This window comes from Vulpes lagopus, chromosome 7, assembly GCF_018345385.1.
Source record: "Vulpes lagopus strain Blue_001 chromosome 7, ASM1834538v1, whole genome shotgun sequence".
NCBI lineage: Eukaryota > Metazoa > Chordata > Mammalia > Carnivora > Canidae > Vulpes > Vulpes lagopus.
In genome coordinates this window covers 120,265,896-120,284,952 of record NC_054830.1, presented here as the reverse complement: position 1 = coordinate 120,284,952, position 19,057 = coordinate 120,265,896, and the positions used below count along the sequence as shown (strand labels likewise).

The 19,057-nt window shown below is 40.7% G+C and overlaps 2 protein-coding genes across 4 annotated transcripts in view; one reads left to right on the top strand and one right to left on the bottom strand.

Annotated features, from left to right (window-relative positions):
• Positions 1–633: 633 nt before the first annotated feature.
• On the bottom strand, positions 634–17,140 carry LOX (lysyl oxidase). Of its 2 annotated transcripts, XM_041762918.1 has the most exons (7): positions 15,889–17,135; positions 15,420–15,528; positions 13,909–14,046; positions 12,409–12,565; positions 8,901–8,996; positions 8,431–8,546; positions 634–4,256 (listed from the first exon to the last, which is right to left on the bottom strand). In XM_041762918.1, exons 1-7 carry the CDS (start codon positions 16,493–16,495, stop codon positions 4,250–4,252), a joined length of 1,230 nt encoding a protein of 409 aa, XP_041618852.1. In that variant the 5' UTR covers positions 16,496–17,135; the 3' UTR covers positions 634–4,249. The 2 variants fall into 2 exon arrangements, with proteins under 2 accessions (XP_041618852.1, XP_041618853.1); XM_041762919.1 differs by lacking the exon at positions 634–4,256 and having other exon boundaries at positions 8,427–8,546; positions 15,889–17,140.
• LOC121495445 (zinc finger protein 474) overlaps positions 14,055–19,057 on the top strand; it is a 106,418-nt gene continuing 101,415 nt past the window's right edge. For both annotated transcript variants that reach the window (XR_005988987.1, XM_041762915.1), the window contains exon 1: positions 14,055–15,478. The gene's annotated coding sequence lies outside the window, so the exon portion shown is untranslated. The remainder of the gene's footprint in view (positions 15,479–19,057) is intronic.

The window sequence follows — 19,057 nt, the reverse complement described above, 5'->3', positions numbered from 1 at the left end:
TGCATCCTTAGAAGTTGTTGCTAATGGTGATAGAGGCTAGGATCCATTCATGTATGAGTTTCTTTTTAAAACATCGGCTAGGGGCACCTGGGTGGCTCAGTGGTTGAGAATCTGCCTTTGGTTCAGGTCATGATCCCGGCAGGCTCCCTGTGATCCCCTTGGTAATCTCCCTCTGCCTATGTCTCTGCCTCTCTCTCTCTCTCTGTATCTCTCATGAATAAATAAATAAAATCTTAAAAAAAAATAAAACATCAGCTAGGGGGGCACCTGGGTCACTCAGTCAGTAAAGCATCTGACTGTTAATTTAATTTTTGGCTCAGGCTGTGGTCTCAGTGAGATCAAGTCCCAGTCAGGCTCCATGCCCAGCATGCTTAGGATTCTCTCTCTCCATCTCCCTCTTCCCCTCCCCACTCCTTTTCTTTTAAAAAAAAAAAAAAAGAAAGAAAAGAAAAAAGAAACATCAGCTAGATTTTTATCCATCGAAGACAAGTTTCGGGTATGTGAGCTCTTTAAACAGTTTGTTAATAAAAAAGGCAGTTAAGCAAACCACCAACCATAGATATGGTTTTAGGATTTTAACGTAAAATGAAAGTCCTATCATTTATTTACACTTAGCAACAAATGACCACTACAGACACTTGAAATCATTTATTCAAGGCATTTTTACATAATCTTGCAATCATAATATAAGCATATAATAAAAGAATGTGAGAGTGTAAAGAAGACTATAAAGCCAGTGTCTGGGCATTTAAAATAAAATAAGAGCTCTTCAGAAAAAGTTACAAATGTTTTACAAATAGGATACCTGAAAAATTTGGAAGAAATTAAAACTTCATTAAAAACATTACAATACCAGATCACGTGTCGCTTAGTTTGTAGCAAGCATTAATTAAATGTTTATATCCTGTGAGCTACGATTTAATACATTTTACATTCAAGTTGAAGTATTTCAGCACCATTTTGGTTTGAAGGATAAATGAAATGCTTTAAGTGTTCAAAAGTGGCCCAGGACTTTTAGTAGTTAGGAATGAAATCAAGCTGTTGATTGAATATGTTGATTGTGAATATAAATTCTGAACATAAAAAATACAGGAAAAGGGTAATTTTTACCTATCAGTTACCATATGGTTAATATCAAAACAAGGTATTTTTAAAACAAAATATTGTCTGTATTTTCAGAAAGTTTACTGAAGATGAATTCTCAGTGCTGCAATCATTTTAGTGCACTGCATTTCCTCCGGAACCTGAATATTGGGAATGTTTATATATGGGATTATCCTATGAAATTTCAAAGAGAGAAAAAATTGTTCATTATTATGAATAATACCTAATTAGATGGTAGAGATTGTGAATAAAATTACTATGTAAAAATATAAAGATTCCCTGGAAATAGGCAATGGATTCTTATGGATACGTGTGGATTCGTATGTTATGGTACTGCTGGGAAACTGAATCCTAGCTTTAAAGGTCAAGACATCTTTAATCCAGACTGTAGTCTGAATAAGTGTGAGGCCACAAATATGGCATATGGAAGGAATCAATAAATTATTTTCCTATTTAGTTCATTTTTTTAGTCTTTATTAATTTAAAAGCCGGTTTCTTTTCAGTACTCAACAGTTTTAGGATTATTTCTGCTTCCTATTGTAAAAATATTTTATGTGGAGTTTGGTAAGACTGGATTAGGTTTTTTATTTAAATTTTATTAATGGGTGACTTTTACCAGCTAATCATTACAATTTTTGTAGTTACTTAAAGGAGAGATCCCTTGAGGTTCAAAAATATTGAGTGTTAAATCAATATGTGTAAGTTTTTTGAGAGTGTTTAGGGGTAGTGGGAGGAAGGAATATTTACATAAGGAATAAGAAGAATCTTTAGCCTCCTAATTGAAAGTTATTTTAAAAAAAACAACCAAATAGTAGGTGTTATATTTAAGAGGCAGACATTTTAATGATTGAAAACATAGTTTTAATTATTAGTAACACATACATGCATATAACTATTTATTTTAACTTATTTTTTAAAATAAAATATGGTCATGAAAAACAATAGTGCTAAAAATAGAAAAACTTTAGACATACATGTATAGTTGTTAAAAATGAAATAAGGTGAACCTAAAGGGTAATAATGACATTTTTAATACCTATTGAAGTTAGGGGAGAGATTTTTTTTAATATCCCAAGGCCTAGCATGTAAGTGCCTGACACGTATTAGGCCCTCAAATGACAATGGGTGGACAGACAGGTGGAAGGCTCAGTGAATGATTGAAAATGTCTTCTCATATATGTCCAAAGGCCATAATATAATTCTTATAGGGGTAAGATTCTTAATGAAATGATAGGCCTTAATCTGTAGATGCCAGTCTGGCTCAGTATTAATACTGACAGTAGTTTTGTGTGTGTGTGTGTGTGTGTGTGTGTGTGTGTGTGTTTAAAGCAAGTATATTAAAATATCTCTATTAAAAAGATTATAATTTGAAAGGATGGTTCTACAGTCTTAAAACTAACAAAGCAATATAAGGCAAAGAGGTACATCAAAGAAACTATTCCATAGCTCAGATACCAGATCAATAAAAGTTCCTGGTCTCTATCAAGCTGCATTCTCTGTTGGCAGATGAGGATTGCATCCTCATCTCTGGATGACTGTCCATCTTCTAGACCCTCTTGCTGTGCTAGGCACTAGTGAGTGCAGAAAGACTCTTAGTAGTTGGTGTTGATTGACTTTACAACTCTATGACATGTAATACAGGGATCCCAACTCACTTTTAAATTCTACCAAACATGTCCTGGCATTGGAAATCCCTTGCTTGAGATTTTAATATTGGTTAATGCAGGAAGACTTCTGTCTAAGCACCACTAACTTAAAAGTGTCATTTGATTTCTCTCTGCACCTTTTAGAACTAGGAAAAAAAAAGGAATTTTCCAAATTTTGTTATGGCACATGATTTCACAGTTTTAAAATAAAATCACAGCTGTCTCATTATGCAGCACAGTCCTTCAGTTTTATGGAAAGTTTTTTTTTCCCCTTATTCACCAACCCCTCAATTATGTCATGTTATGTGCTTTGCTAATTTGGTTTATACTTCAGATACAGAAAGAAAAAGAAAAAAAAAAAACGTGTTACTGATTCCTTGATGACCTTGATAATGTTCCTATATCCAGATACTATGTTCTATTCTGGATAGTTTAAATTGTTTTTAGCATTCTTCATTTTAAAGCTAAACATTGAAGAAAAATGTAAAAAAGTTGAAAACCTAAGATTTTTTTAATTAATTTTTTAAAGTGAGAGACAATTGTGGTTTGGGGACTTGTTTGTATGATTTGTATGTCAGCCAGGAAAATTTTTAGGCTAATAGTTCTATATATTTAAACACATAGCTAGTATCTCTGAATATATCACATCTGTCATCAGAATGACCTCCCATAGACAAAGCTGTCCTCCATACACCAGTCCCCAGAATGGTGATTTTAAGAATGCCACTTAAAAGGTCTCTGCCTATAGGAAAATTAAAGAATTAAGGCAGCATCAACGAATGTCAGGCAGGAATTGGACAGCTCAGTTACTCATTTTGTTCCAAAACAAAAGCTGACTTAAGTCAGAATGAAATGGTACACTGAACAGAAAGACAGGAGTTTACTAATTTTAAAATGTAAACATAAATTTTATATAGGGATGTAACTATCTGAATACATATATTGCCATTTCTCTGCTATATAGTAATATTGCTCGACACCAATGGTAATCTTTGTTCCTTGCTCAGCACCAAATGTGTCTGTATCTATTTGAACAGTAGGAACCTCCTTTCTGAATTAATCTATACTAAGACAAATACAAGCCAGTTAGTGTTTTGGTTCACTTAAGTTTCAGCACTTAAGAAAATTCTCACTTCCCAGTAATTTTGTTTCATTTTGAAACACTGAAATGTTACTTTCCCTTTTCCACCATAATTTCCAAAGGAGCATAAGAAATTTGGATTTCCTTCAAAGAGCCAAAGTGTGCATCTACAGAATGAAAACACTGTGTTCATTCACAAAGTGATATGAATGATATTAAAAATTTCCCAAATAATGCCAATTTAAATGTTCAAAATCCAGTTATGTGCTATGTTATAAAACAGTCCAAACAAAAGTTCCTTTGCTGTTTTCTGTTCACTCTTTCAAATTATGTAAATCCTACTGAAGTTAATCTATTTTTTTTTCCCACTTCAGAACACCAGGCACTGATTTATCCATTGGGAGTTTTGGCTTGCTTTCTAATACCTAGATTAAGAAAACAAAATAAGACAAATTATTAACTTGATAATATTATGAGTGAGTACAGTAGACAAGTTTAAAGTTGATCTTTAAAAAAAAAAAATCTGTGGCAATTTCCCTCCACCTCTGCAGTAGTCTGCAATAGTCACCTCGTGAAATTACTCATTAATACATTATTTTAATGATGATTTAAAGGAGGGGTGCCTGGGTGGCTCAGTCAGTTAAGCGTCTGCCTTCGGCTGTGTCATGATCCTGTAGTCCTGGGATTGAGTCCTGCATTTGGCTGCTTAGTGGCAAGCCTACTTCTCCCTCTGCCGACACCCTCCCCCCATACTCTGTCTCTCTTTCGCTCACTCTCTCAAATAAATAAATAAATAAAATCTCTAAAAAAAATAATTTAAAGGAAGAGACTATGTTAGTAGCAGAAAGTGTATACCTGACTTAATGTTTAAAGTGAAAAGAAACAGCCTCTGAAGTAACCAAGAGTAAAGCAGGACTTAGAGAACCAACAGCCCTGTCCAGATGAGTTCACTCCATGGAGCAAGCACTGTATGCCCACCTAGAAGCAGTTTCATGGCCTCTGCACTGTCCTACATTACTCCTTTCCCAGCATTGTTTTGGATGTAGACTGATGCCTTAATAGGCAAAGACTGAGTCAAAGCCAACCAAACAAATATGTTGTTTACACTGTGATCATAGGTCCTCATGTAAAGAAATGAAGCATTCCAAATCATAAGCCAGCAATTTCCAGATACTAAGTTTTGTGAGAGAGAACTTAATCATAGTATCATAAAACTGACCTGAACCACAGTCCCTCGGTCCATACATTTTGTTTACAATGGGGAAAAAAAAAAAAAGAGGTGTAGCACCTGGGTTGTTCAGTCGGTTAAGCATCCAGCTCTTGGTTTCAGCTCAGGTCATGATCTCAGGGTCATGAGGTTGAGCCCTGCATTGGGCTTTGCACTTAGTGTGGAGTCTGCTTGAGATTCTCTCTCTCCCTCTGCTCCTCCCCCAGAGCCTGTTCTCTCTCTCTCTCTCTCTCTCTCTCTCTCTCTCTCTCTCTCTCTCTCATAAATAAATTTTTAAAAGATTGAGAGAGAGAGTGGATATATCAAAGGCACACCCTCTCTTCTTGGGTAGTTTTTACCTACCAGTGGAATGTTCTTCGGTATGCGATTAGCATGAAAACAGTGAGATGAAAACAGTGAGGCGAACTGAGAGATGATATGTCTTTCGGAATTAAAAAAGTTCAATAACATTACCAAGGGAATCACAGGCAGGGCTGCTCTCAGAGCCACCAGACTGACCACACTTTAGGTTTAGCAAGTTAGACTCCTTCCTCAAGAACTTCAAAGACTCCCCATGGCCTTTAGAATGAAGTTCAAACTTTTTAGCTTGCTCTTCAATGCTCCCTGGTCCCAATTTACCTTTCCCATCCTTTTCACCCAAATCTTAACTCCTTAATCACACTAGATGACTTGGTTTTCCAAACACGCCTGCAGTTTCTTCCTGCCACAGGGCAGCCAGGATGTTGACCTCTCCTGGCATGCCCTCCCTTAACTGCCCCCAGTGCAATCCTCCTCAGCCTTCAAGGCTCCATTCAAATGCTTCCTAAAGCCATTCCTGAGTCTCAGCCAGAGGAAATCTCTCCTTCCTCTGAATGCTGATCCCTCACAAGGGAGACCAGAAATGAAAGTCAGAATAAAGGAGGCCAGGCATCATTCTCCTGAAGGTAAGGATTCCTCTGTCATGATCTCTGCACAGCTCTCATTATTTTCCACACATAGAGTGGATCTTGTTATTTGATTACAAGTCACTATGGGTCATCACACCGTCTCATATTTCCATCTGATCATTATTGCTTATTAAAATGTTACCTCAACCACTCTTAAAATTTAGTTGTAGTTAGTGACAACTGGTTTAAAAAAAAAAAAGAACAACACTGTGCTGGAGCAATATAATAATTTTTATTTGTTTTAAATACCTGGCAATACCCAATTCAATAGATTCTACTGATGAAAAGTAAGACATATTCTATGCAAAAAGACTCACGTCTCCAGACCTGTTCTCAGTGCAAGGCCAGCAGTTGTACCTGGGAGTCAGCTAGCCTATAGCAGAGGTCCTGCTGTTTCCTCTGCATTTTATTTCACCCCTCTTAGAATTTTCATAGTGTATCTCTGCTACAGTTATATGTGTATTTCTCTTGGCCTTTCAATTCCACATCCTGAAGTCCCTGAAGGAGAGGGTCATTTCTCTATTACTTGAATGTGGAATGAGAGGCTACATGGTGGTAGGCCTGCCCCCGGGGAATCCAGTGGTGGACAAGAGTGTCTAGGTCCCAACCATGTCAGAGTGGGTAGGAGACAAACATTATACAGGAGAGCCACAAGTAATTAATTGCAAATTATTATAATACAGCTAAAGGGGCACAGTAAAGGGTCAGAAATCATATTTATCTTTGTATTACTCTCTAACACCTGATGAAGGACCTCAATAAATACAGAGTGCAAAAGTGAGACTGTCAATGAATATATAGAGAATGAGTGAATAAGGAATGATAAAAAATAAGAGAAATTAATTAAACCATGTATTTTATAATGCTTTATTTTTGCTTAAATTACACTTATGTGCTGAGGATCTTCATTTATACTTTGACCAGCTCCACACAATATGGGCCATAAACCCAGCCAGGTTTTCTGCACTGTGGGCATGTTCAGAAGAATATATTTGATTATCTTATTTTCTGTGCTGTCCCTTTGCTGTTCTAGGCTGCATCTATCTCCAAAGCTGTGATGACACTTGTAAAGCACAGGTTCTGCTCCTTTATGGAATAAGGAAAGGGCTCCCTCCAAGGTGAACGCAACCCAAGACACTATACATTGAACATGCACTGCTCAATAGAAGCCTCACACATCCCCTGGCCAGGAGCCCGGGTGTGGAAGACAACCTGAACAATGAGGTTTAGGGAAGTTAGGAAACCCCTCAAACTACAGATGTATGGGTGGCCAACTGTTGTCCTGGTTTGAGTATCTGGGAGAAATGTTTATTAAGTGTAAGCATAGCTCTTTGACAGGCCTCCACGTGACCCAGAGACATGGGTGCCTCTCCTGCATGGATGCATGTTCAATATCATTCTAATGCTGTTTTTCTGTTGTGATCAGTCACAGGTGGCACAAGTAGTTAGGAAGTTAGCATCACTAACCCAGCAATACTAGAGCAGGTAAGCTTAAGGATGGAGTAGAAGAGAGACAAGCAAATCAAACTACCTAACCTTGGTCCCATTACTTTAATCACAGCACCACCCCTGTTAATATTCATGTGCTGGGATTCCCTCTAAGATTTCATTCACAGAAGGGTTCCAGGGCTTAAGAAAATTACAGAGGAACCTCCACACACCCTTCCTTTTGTAAGGCACTTTTCTAGTACTTGTGGTTTTAGAACTCAAATTTGTAAAATCTTGGGTTTCTATAGAACAGGCAGTCTGACCTCTTCAGTTGGAATACTTTAAGGCAATGATTTTCAAAATGTATTTTAAAGAACTCTAGGAATTTCTTCAGAGCTGCTTCATGGATTCTGGCAAGGAGACAGGAAATCTAACTGTTTGGGATCCCACAAGGTCACCCACACTGCATATTGCATGTTTTACATATTCAGCCGCCACACGGGCTTTTTGGATAAACAGCGTGTTCTGTGTGTATGTCTTGTCTTGGAAGCTAAGCTTTAGCTGAGCTTAGATGAAGATGATAAAAGATGATTAAAAAAAAGATGATAAAGACATGAGTACATTTCCCCACCCCCTTCTCTAGCTCGTCAAAGAAAGATCAGCTCTAATGATGTGATAACATGGACCGTCTTATAAGGAAGCTGCAGTAGTATTAGAAACAGACACTTAGAGGGGCACCTCTAAGTCGATTAAGCATCTGCTTTCAGCTCAGGTCATGACCCCAGGGTTCTGGGATCAAGCCTGAGCCCTGCATCATCAGGCTTTCTGCTCAGAAGGGAGTCTGCTTCTCCCTCTACCTCTCCCCCCACTCATGCTCTCTCTTTTGCTTTCTCTCTCTCTTGCTCTCAAGTAAATAAAAATAAACATCTTTAAAAAATACAAATATATGTTTAATGCCTGTCAGTGAACTAAAACACTTTGAGAAGAGAATTATGAAACTAGGCAAATGGGACTCACGGTGAGATTGTGCAGCCCGAGGCATATGCATGGTGTCCCGTGTAGCGGATTTCACAGCGCACGACATTGTTGGAATAGTCTGATTCAGGCACCAGGTAGCTGGGATTCACACTGACCTAGGCAACATAAACATCATCCATGTTTCAGAATTCATCAGCAGTGTTTGCTGGTTAATCTCTTCCTATTTCCACAGGGCTAGAACAAGGAAATGCTTCAACTAAATCAGGCAGGGAGGGGATTTAAAAAGTTAGGCAAGTGGTAAAGTTCTGGAGAAGTTATAGAAAGAGGCTATATATTTTCCCCCAAAGTTCCTTAAAATTTTCTTTCATATATGTGGGTTGGTCAGAAATATTTCTAGGAGGTGTATAGTTGCTTGCACGATTGTGATTATTTAACAGTGATTCAGAAGGGGAGGCCCCTTGAGTTGCAATCGAAATAAATTTTAGGTTTATATTTTCAAAAGTCTCTACCTTTAGAATATAGTTTCCAGGTTTTACATCTGTAATATCAATCCATTGGCAGTCTATGTCTGCATTGTAGGTATCATAGCAGCCAGGACTCAACCCCTAAAACAAATAAAATTTAAACATTTAAAAAGAGGATAAATGGTCAGAGTATGCTAAAGAATGTGCTTATTATTTGCAAATTAAATTTTAAGTTAGTACTTACAAGAGTTTGACATAAAACTATACTTATATTGCATCTCCTTTGAGAAGTATATATTACTCAGCCTTATAGCACCTCCAGCTAAAAAAAATACAGGACTAATATAAGTAGTAGCACATCTAGCTTCTTAAAAGTGTCATCAATCACCAGCGATAAATACAATCTTAAATTGACAGAACAGGTTTCCATCAAAATTCTAGAATATCACCAGTTCGAGAATAATGGTCATGTAATAATCCACCTAGCTCAAGTGTCATCAGTACAACCCTTCCCACTTTCTCTTGGAAATTACCTTCCCTTATTCTGCCCAGATTTTATAGTGTTTGTCCTCTAATGCTCTGTATTATAACGGTACTGTATAAGAATATATCTAACTAGAGATTATAAACTCCCTGAGGGTGGACTTTTGTTGCATTTTTTGTTATGTTTAACAATTTTAAACATATTACATTTATAAATTCAATATTCACAAGTACATGAGATAGGTGCTATTATTATCTCCATTTTGCAGATGAGGAAAATGAGTCACTTTAAGGTCAATAAAGTCACTCAAGGATATATAGCTAGCAAATGGCTGAGCTGGTTTTGAGTTTAGATGTTTGGGGTCCAGGGTCCCTAGTCTTGACCACCACACTATTCTCTGTCTCATATCCCACTGAAATATTTTATTGAATGAAAAGGATGAATGTATGCCTCAGTTAATGAATATCAGCACATCAGTCCACTTGCTAAGATACTCACTTCTATAAGGAAATGATTGCCTTCTACAGGTAGGAAGGAGAAAAATTCTAATAGATAGGGTCCTTACTCTCCAGAAAGTTACAGTCTGGGAAAATTTGCTTAAATTGAAGTCCATAGGTGGGTTCTTGATTCCATTAGTTCTTCTTGAGAAGCTTGAATTGTTATATTTTCATTCTAATGCTCATCTAAAGTAAATTTAAAATCATATGCTAGAATCATTTTAATTCATTACTGCCATTTAATTTCAGCACCCAAAATTTCTTTGGTCTTAAGAACACTTTGATCACCAAAGAGATGGCAAAACCCGCCAAGCATATTCTATCAATGCCAGTATGGCTATTGCCTAATTTGGGAAGAATGGTGTAGCACCGTGCTTTCATACAGCACACAGTAGTACACACAGGCCAAACTCAAAAGTACCTGTGGCCGCAGCCGGGAGAACCAGATGAAGATTGTTTAGTTTCCGGGCCCGGCACATTTAATTCTGATCCTGGCAGTAGTAGATACTCAGTAAGTGCTAGCTATTGTAATTGTTGCTCTGCTGCTAACTCAGAGTCCCACCCCTACATATTTGTAACACGTCCATTGACTGGATTAGCTATCGATTTAAGACTTTAAAGAATGCTACAGTACTGATCTTACCTTCAAGTGAACAAAAGAGCTTTAAAGAGTGCTGAAGTTGGTACTCCAGCTGGCAGGATTTAAGTTAAGTTTTAACTTTGATTATTTGAACTTGTACACAAATAATAGGAATTTTTAAGACTATTAAAAAAAACAAGCATATCACATATTCACAAACTTTAAAAACAGGTGAAATGTAGAGCTTTCGCCAGTGCTGGCTAAATTAGCTGATTGGTTTTAGCAAAAGAGAACTGTTGGTTACATTAAATTAATGACGTTAATGTAACTGTTTCTAGTTTCATATATGTTGAAAATGTAAATTCGTTATCTAAGAACTTAAGGTTTATATGGAAGTATAGATATAAGGAAGTTATATCTTCTTTTATGTTTGGATACACTTAGACAACATTGTAATACAACTAATCTAAGTCAACACTGGGGCTTTGTGAGAATTTTGTGTGTGTGTGTGCCTTCAAATGAAGTCCATGTTAAAGAAACACCAGTATAGTGAAAAGCACGAATAAACAAATCACTTTCAACGCAAGACATGGTGAACAGTAGTTAAATAGGATATAAACAGAAGATGATTAGTCAGAAAGCTCCCATAGAAAATGAAGTTGGGTCACCCCAGGGAATTGAGAGACTGAAGTACTATATATAGCTATAGACTTAAATTCAAATATTTCAACACACAGCTGTCCATAGTGCCTCTTTTTCTAAATGGAGAGAATAAACTACAGCCACAACACGGGCAGATGGTGACTGTGGATCACTGAGTGTAAAGGGAATCTCTCTGCCCACATATGTGTAATGTGGGTAGGTTGCATCAACTTTTACTTAGAGTAAGTGCATTGCTTCCCCCAGAGCATGGAATTGAATCTTCTCCCTCTGCAATTGCTATGATGTTTTAAGCTCAGAGGAAGAGGCAGTGGTAACATTTGGGTCACTGAAAAGCTTCCTGCCACAGCCCTGGAATTTGCTCCCTGAAATGCCAGCTGCTGATCCCTTGGTGCGTCATGCACATTCACTGCCCCTTGCCAAGATTTCCGCTGGAGTAAAATTATAATGTCCCTTTATAAAAATGAGGGTTTCTTATAGAAATACTGGCTTGGCTTTTAACTGACACACATTTTCCCATTATAAGACATACACACTGTTTAGGTCAGCACGATTTTTAAAAATCCACAAAGGACATCTGACATCAATTATATCGTAGGTTTAACTATATACGTGTGGAAAAAGAAATTATATCCTTCCGCTCTCATTTGCATGCTTTAAAAGAGACTGATTCTGAGGTGCTTTGTAGGAAACTTAGGTTCTCTCTTTGGCTAACCCCAATCACTGTTCTCTCTCTAGCTTAATGGGTGGAGAGAGGAATGGTTTTGAAGGTGAGAAAACAGAAGTGTCTCCTCCACAGTTATTTACCGAGGCAGTTAAAGAGTACAGAATGAGTGCAGATACTGGAAGCCAGTCAGATTTGTTCAGGGACTAAACCACTGCTTTTCACTATGGAACATAGCGATTATGCACATTGACTTTTTGAAATGATGAAAGTCTTTAAAAACTACTTTGAATCTGGGGCACCTGAGTGGCTCAGTCACTTAATTGTCTGGCTCTTGATTTCATCTCAGGTCATGATCTCAGGGTCACGAGTTTGAGCCCCACGTCAGGCTTCATTCTGTGCTTGGAGTCTGCTTGGAATTCCCTGTCTCTCTCTCTCTCCCTCTGCCCATCCCCAACTTTTCTCTCCCTCTAAATAAATAAATAAATAAATAAATAAATAAATAAATAAAATCCTCAAGAGACCAGTTTCCTTTTCCCAGTTATTTTCCATCTTGATCAGATGAACCCCTAAATGAAATAGTTTATAAAAGAGTGGCAGGAGGAAAGAAAAGACCACAGTTTTCTCTCTGAAGCTTTTGGGTTTCTGATGTCAGAGGGCCAACCTACCTGTGTATGTGCTGTACATGCAAATCGCCTGTGGTAGCCATAGTCACAGGATGTGTCCTCAAGACAGAAACTGGCTTTGTGGCCTTCAGCCACTCTCCTCTGGGTACTGGCATCAAGTAGGTCATAGTGGCTGAATTCATCCATGCTGTGGTAATGCCTGATGTCCCACACAACACAGAGACAGATGTCAGTAACATACAGAGAAACAAAGCCATGAGGACTTTAGGTGACTCCCCCACTGCCTCCCACACGTGTTTTCACACTAAAATTGAGATCAAGTTTATCTTCTTAAAGCCAGATTCATGCTAGCCCTTTCTCCTAGGAATAGAGATCTATCAGAATTGTAAGCTTTTAACTTTGCTTCTAGGAATAAAAAATGACTTAGTTTGAATATCTTGTTTCCTATTACACCCTGTTTTATATTTGAATATTAAATAGAAATAGATACTAAATTATCTGAGTTTAAGTAAAACCTGCCATATGCTCTCTAATCTGTTTCCTTTGGCTGCCAGGATTGATGTTTCATTCCAAATAAAAGAAGAGCACATGACTCATGGGAGGTTTCTGTGAGATTTTTAAAAATGCAAAACCATTACTAAAATGCAAAGGAGAAAATAATGGTATGTTTTCCCCACAATTATTATTTAATAAGTATAAACTTTTATTGAGAAATAAAATAATTTTATTTTATCAGAAAATTCGGTGTTTATATCTGTTTTCTCTCATTTCATTTCAGGGAAGGTACTGAGATGTTTATCTTCTCATGTAAGGAAAGAACAAGAAAAAATTGCTCAAATTGCAGAAGGTTTCAGGGCACCCATCAGGATTTCCTGGCATTAAGTACCTGGACAAGTTACCAAGGCAAATCATAGAACCACCTTCTGTAAAGATCTTTAAATTTAGGACAAAGCAGGCTATTACCCTGGCTTTGATACAGGCCTTTTAAAAGACAAGGCAAATCATAGAACCACCTTCTGTAAAGATCTTTAAATTTAGGACAAAGCAGGCTATTACCCTGGCTTTGATACAGGCCTTTTAAAAGACAGAGGTAGGTTCTTCTCAGCTCATGGAGTATATCATGTCTATTTTTCTCTGAGATTGGTATATGAATCCTTCTGATCACCTGTGGACTTTATGAAATGCTGACTAACTGTAGGTGATCTTGGCTAGAACAAGTGTTTTTTTGGAAATCTTACCTATAATACATTGGAATAAAATACTAGGGAAGCCAATGCTGTATCCCTATCAGCAGTTTTAATGAGCTGGACTTAGAATTTTAACGAGCTGGATTTGAATTTCCATTTTAAAAGATAACATGATCTTGTAGCTGATATGTTTCCTTGATGATGTCACATCACACAGAGAAAATTCTGAATGTAATCATAACAGTAATTTTCTCCCTTTTCTGTAAGAAATAAGACTTTGCACTTGTCACATCAAGAACTCTGTGAAAAAAAGGAAAACACAACTCAGAAGAACCTAGGAAGCCCATCCACTTACTGATGACAACTGTGCCATTCCCAGGAATATCTTGGTCGGCTGGGTAAGAAATCTGATGTCCCTTGGTTTTTCACTCTTTGAGGGAATCTTAGCAGCACCCTGTGATCATAATCTCTGACATCTGCCCTGTATGCTGAGCTGTGGTTTTGAAAAAGGAAACATTAGTACTTTCACAGGATACTATCTAAAGATGAATTACAAGCAAAACCCTTTCCATTTTATAATGGCAACTACCTCCCACCTCCAACTAGACTATCAGTTGCAAGAGACCTGGGGAATTTTGCTTATTTTGTTTATTGCTGAATCTCCAGATCCTAGAATGATGCCTGGCAAGTGGTCAGAGTTCAGTGAATATTTGTTGAATCAGTGAATGAATGACCACTAGAAAAACCTGCAGTTAAAAAGTATAATAAAATTAGGATTAAGAGTGTACGTGTGATAAGTAAATTTTGTACTTATAATCAGTTCTTGTTTAGCCACATGAATGAGTAGCAGTTATCTCAAATTTTTTTAAAAAATCATATGTACTTATTAAGAACTTTGAATTTAACAATACATTTCTTCTTAAATAGTTTCCTAAGATGTAAAGTGGGGAAATAATTCTAGAAGCATACACCCAGATTAGATAAATAATTTTGCGATTTCGCTATCTTGAAAACAATGGCATGACTGTAATAACATCCTAGGGAGTGCAAGACTCAAAATGGTTGAGTTCAGCTTTCTTCTCTTCCTTTAGCCTGACAGTTACAATGGGTCAAAGTGGAAGAAGTATACAACTGAACAGATAAACACTACTCTCTTCCTTCTAACATATTTTGTGGGAATATATATTCACATACTGTTGAGTATTTTCATTTTCCACTTGAAAAAATTTTATGAGACCTATCAAAACATCTTTTGCTCCCTCTGCTGGTTTCCCAGCAGCAAAGTCAGAGAATTCCATTCCCCAAATTGCTATGACTTTATTTTAGGACTGATTCAAAAACAAAGCTCTTGATCATGCTCTTATTCTGGCTGAAGTAATACCAAAACAACGAAATTAAATTGTGGCCTCAAACAAAAGAAGAAAACTTAACCTTTGCTGATGAGGGGTGCCACACTGGCAAATTAGCCCTCTATGTTTTAAGGGGTTATTAACAAGCTCTTCCATTACAAAATTTTTTCCATGGCATTGTACAGTTCTTTGATAGAAAGTTATGGGAAACCACTAGCTCCAAAGTCTGAGGGTCTTGGAAAAAGAACGCGAGATCTCAACTCTCCAGGATTAGGGTTTACCCCATCTCCCTGATGTGTGTCACAGTTTGAAAGTCAGAACCCACAGAAATCTTGAAAATGTTAAACTCTCCATCCAGTTCAGCATGCCCAGGAGACCACATTCCACTTCCCAGCTCTTGCCGCATTTCCCAATTCTTGTGTGCATGGAACAAGAGCAGCAGTCAGGAGGACCAGGCACTGGAGCAGCGCCTGACCCGCAGATGGGGCAGCCCGGCCGCGGAGAGCCCGACCAGTACCTGGCCAAGCAGTTCTCCTCCGCAGCGCATCTCAGGTTGTACATGGACATCTTTTGCACGTACGTGGACGCCTGGATGTAGTACGGATCTGGCACCAGGTCCGGGAGACCTAAACGTCAGGAGGCGATGGGGATAGGTAGCTGTGAGCCAGCCCAGCACCCCCTACCCCGGCTCTGGGGCTCTGGGTACCCTCCGTGTCCCTGACCCCTCACCCCTCACCCTTCACCCAGGCGGGCTGCGGGTAGCAGGAAGACGGGGCACGCCAAGGGCTGCAAAGCAAAGTGGAAAGAAAGCAGGAGGGGCCAGGCGCGCGCGGTTTGCACCGGATTCCAGGGCTGCCTCTGCAGGCGCAGGGGGAGGGATCGGAGCCGCGGGGACTCAGGCCTGCCGCGCCCAGGCAGCCACGTTGGGGAGCCACGGAGTGGCGGAAGGGGTGCGCGGCTGCTTCCTGCGACTTGGGGGTGCTTACCGTACTGGAAGTAGCCGGTGCCGTATCCGGGCCGATACCTGCTCCCAGGCCGAGGCCTTTCGTACGTGTCGTAGTAGTTGTAATAGGGGTTGTCGTCGGAGTACTTGTAGGGGTTGTAGGGGTCGTCGCCCACCATGCCATCCACGCGGCTGGGCGGCCGCAGGTTACTGAGCGCCGGGCGCTCTCCCGGCGCGGTCTGGTTGGCGTCGCGGGCCCCGGACGCCGAGTAGCCAGCCTGGAACCAGTGGCGGGCGGCGGGTCTGGGGCGGCCGGCGCCCCCCGCGGTGCCTGCGGCCCGCTCGCGCGCTGCCGCCGTGCGGTTGCGGAGCAGCAGGATCGGCGTGCGCGGCTGCGGGGCCGCGGCGTTGGCCGCGCCCGGGGCGGTGGTGCCCGCGTCCCGTCGGCGCTGCGGCTGGTACTGCGAGCCCAGGCTCAACAGGCTGAACACCTGCCCGTTGTTCTCCCACTGGATCCTCTGGCGCCAGGCGGCCGGAGCCGCGGGCGGCTGGCGAGGGGGCTGCTGCTGGCCGGCGGCCGGCGGGGCGCAGCGCAGGAGCGCGCAGAGCTGCAGCGGCCCGAGCAGAAGCGCGGTCCAGGCGAAGCGCATCGCTCCCGTTGCCTGATTGCTCCCACTCCGGGGGTCGCAGATCGGAGAAGAGAGAAACGGGGCCCGAATCACGTGAGGGAGGGGAGAAATCTTCAACCGGGGAGGCCGGTAACTCAGTCCCTACAAGCAATGCCAAGGGTGGGCTGCGGACCCTTGTGCAGCAACGGCGGCTGCTGGGACGTGGCACCCGCCTGTCTCCTCTTTCCCAGTCCTCCTGGAAGGCGGCGGGGAGCGGCGCGGCGGCCCCGGCGAGCGGGCAGCGTCTGGAGTGAAGGAAGGAGGAGAGATTTTAAACTTTCTGGCACGTTTGCAAAGTTACACAAGCAGTTCTGGCCCGGCGGCCCCTCCGCTATTTGTTCACGTAATGCGATTGGAAACGTGCAAGGCGGACAGCTCCTCGCCTCTGCCCCTCCCTCCCGTCCTGTCCTCCTCCCCCCAGACACGTTGCACAGGGAGCGTTAAGGGGAAAGAACAAAACGGAGCACACATCCTGAGACACACTCGGCTTAATCTGGGGCGAACATGCAGGAATTTCAAAAGACTCAGACAGGCGAAGGCAGCCAGGCCATGGGGCGACGCCAAAATATGCATGAAGAAAAATGCTATTAGGTCACCAGCCCTGGAGAGGCGGGAAGTCGGGAGGTGGGGAGGGTGCTGGGGGCGAGAGTCGGGGAGGAGGGTGGGGGGAGGGATGCTGGTGACTAACGTTTATCCATAAGGAGTTAACCAGACGAATTTCCCAATGCATACTCACTCGCTTTTATGGTAAGCGCCCTCAGCAAATAAACCCCAGGATATCAAATTTTGTTTTTCTGTGTGTAGGTAATATGAGAAATGGGTTACAAACTTGTTTCCTACAGTGAATATTTTAATAACCAAAAGTGAAATTTTACAGGGAACAAAGCCACATCTAACCCTGAAGAGATGGATAAACCTGTCTCTTTTTCAAAACGCAGGCCTGATTTGTACTTCCAGCAGAAGTGGAGAACCATCTTTCATCTGGACAGCATCTACCAGGACATTTCAGTAAAGGGGGGCTACACCAAGTGTGCCCAAGATAGCACTTGGAAGGCAGCTTCAAGGAAGCGTTTTTACATGACTTTTCTCATTCTACATCCGATGTGGAGGTTTGGCTTTGGATTCTTTAAAAAAAGTTAAATCATCATTTGCTAAACTTTGAAAATTCAGTAAAACATCCTATGGTGTTTGGTTGATCTTCCAGTGTAAGCAAAGGGGTTTCTGAAGAAATAGCCTCGGAGTTCAGATTCTGATAAGGACAAAGGAGTAGGAGTAGCCAGACAAGAATGGGTGGCAGATGGGTAGGAGGCAGGTAATGCTGCCTGGAAAGAGATGCTTACTGGACCAGTTACCCAAACATACCATGCAGGGTTTGGGTAGTGTTGGAAGCATCTCAAAGAAAAAAAATCTTTAGGCTGATTTAAAACTGTGACTCAGAACCAGATTTTAATGACTTTTTTTATTAGTCTCATTACTAGGCTGTTGTCTAGATATACTTCATTATTCACCTCTCACTGTCGATCTCTTTCTCTGCAATTTAACCACCGCATTTTGATGATGTGGTGGACAGCTGCTGATTTGAATGCCTAGCATCCATGTTCCTTTCTTTGTTTTTTGTTTTTTTGTTTTTTTCTAGCGAGAACAACTGTATTTTCCTTTGGGAAAACTCCCCTACACTGTTGCATGGTGGGATTGACTGAGCATTCATAAGAGGTTTGCCACTGCAAGCAGTGGCAACAAGATCCGAGCTTAGCTCATCAAACCATCTCCCTACAATTGGAATCATGAGCAGATGGACACAAGGCTCAAAAATGTTGGAGCTCACTCTTGCTGCTACTCAAGAAAGTTACTACGAGTTCTTGCTACACGGATTCCCCTTGAGCTGTTTCAGACCAGTACCTTCCAAGACCTGATCCTTCAGCTTTTCCTTACTTTTCTCCATTGCCTTCCTTTGTGGCTTGACATGGTCAGAGTCAGTTGCTGTTGTCTGCCACTTAAGAACCCTGACTGATACTGAGGGGGATTGTGACTGGTTCTCTCAGCTAATCAGATCTCATGATTCTACATCAAACGTGATGGGTTTCGGGTTTTTATTTTATTTTTTATTCATAAGTGACACACAAAGAGAGGAAGAGACATAAGCTGAGGGAGAATAAGGCTCACTGCAGGGAGCCTGATGTGGAATTCCATCCCAGGACCCTGGGATCATTACCTGAGCCTAAGGCAGACACTCAACCGCTCAACCGCTGAGCTGCCTAGGTACCCTGGGGTTGGCTCTTTTTGAGTCAAATTAGATTTGCTCTGCCTGTGACCACACAGCATCCTTGGTTACAAAGGCTTCAGGTGGAAGCTTGCCAGTGGATTGGCAAGTCCACCATTATATGATGAAGGTGAAAATGCAAGTGCAAATCCCACTGAGAGCAAGTGAACAGTGCCACATCTCTGTCTGAAAGTCAGAGACATTTTATAGACTTGCTGCAGAACTTAAAATTAAACTACTCAGTTTTCCGAACCCACTAAGAGAAGATGGAGCAAAAAGAAGCA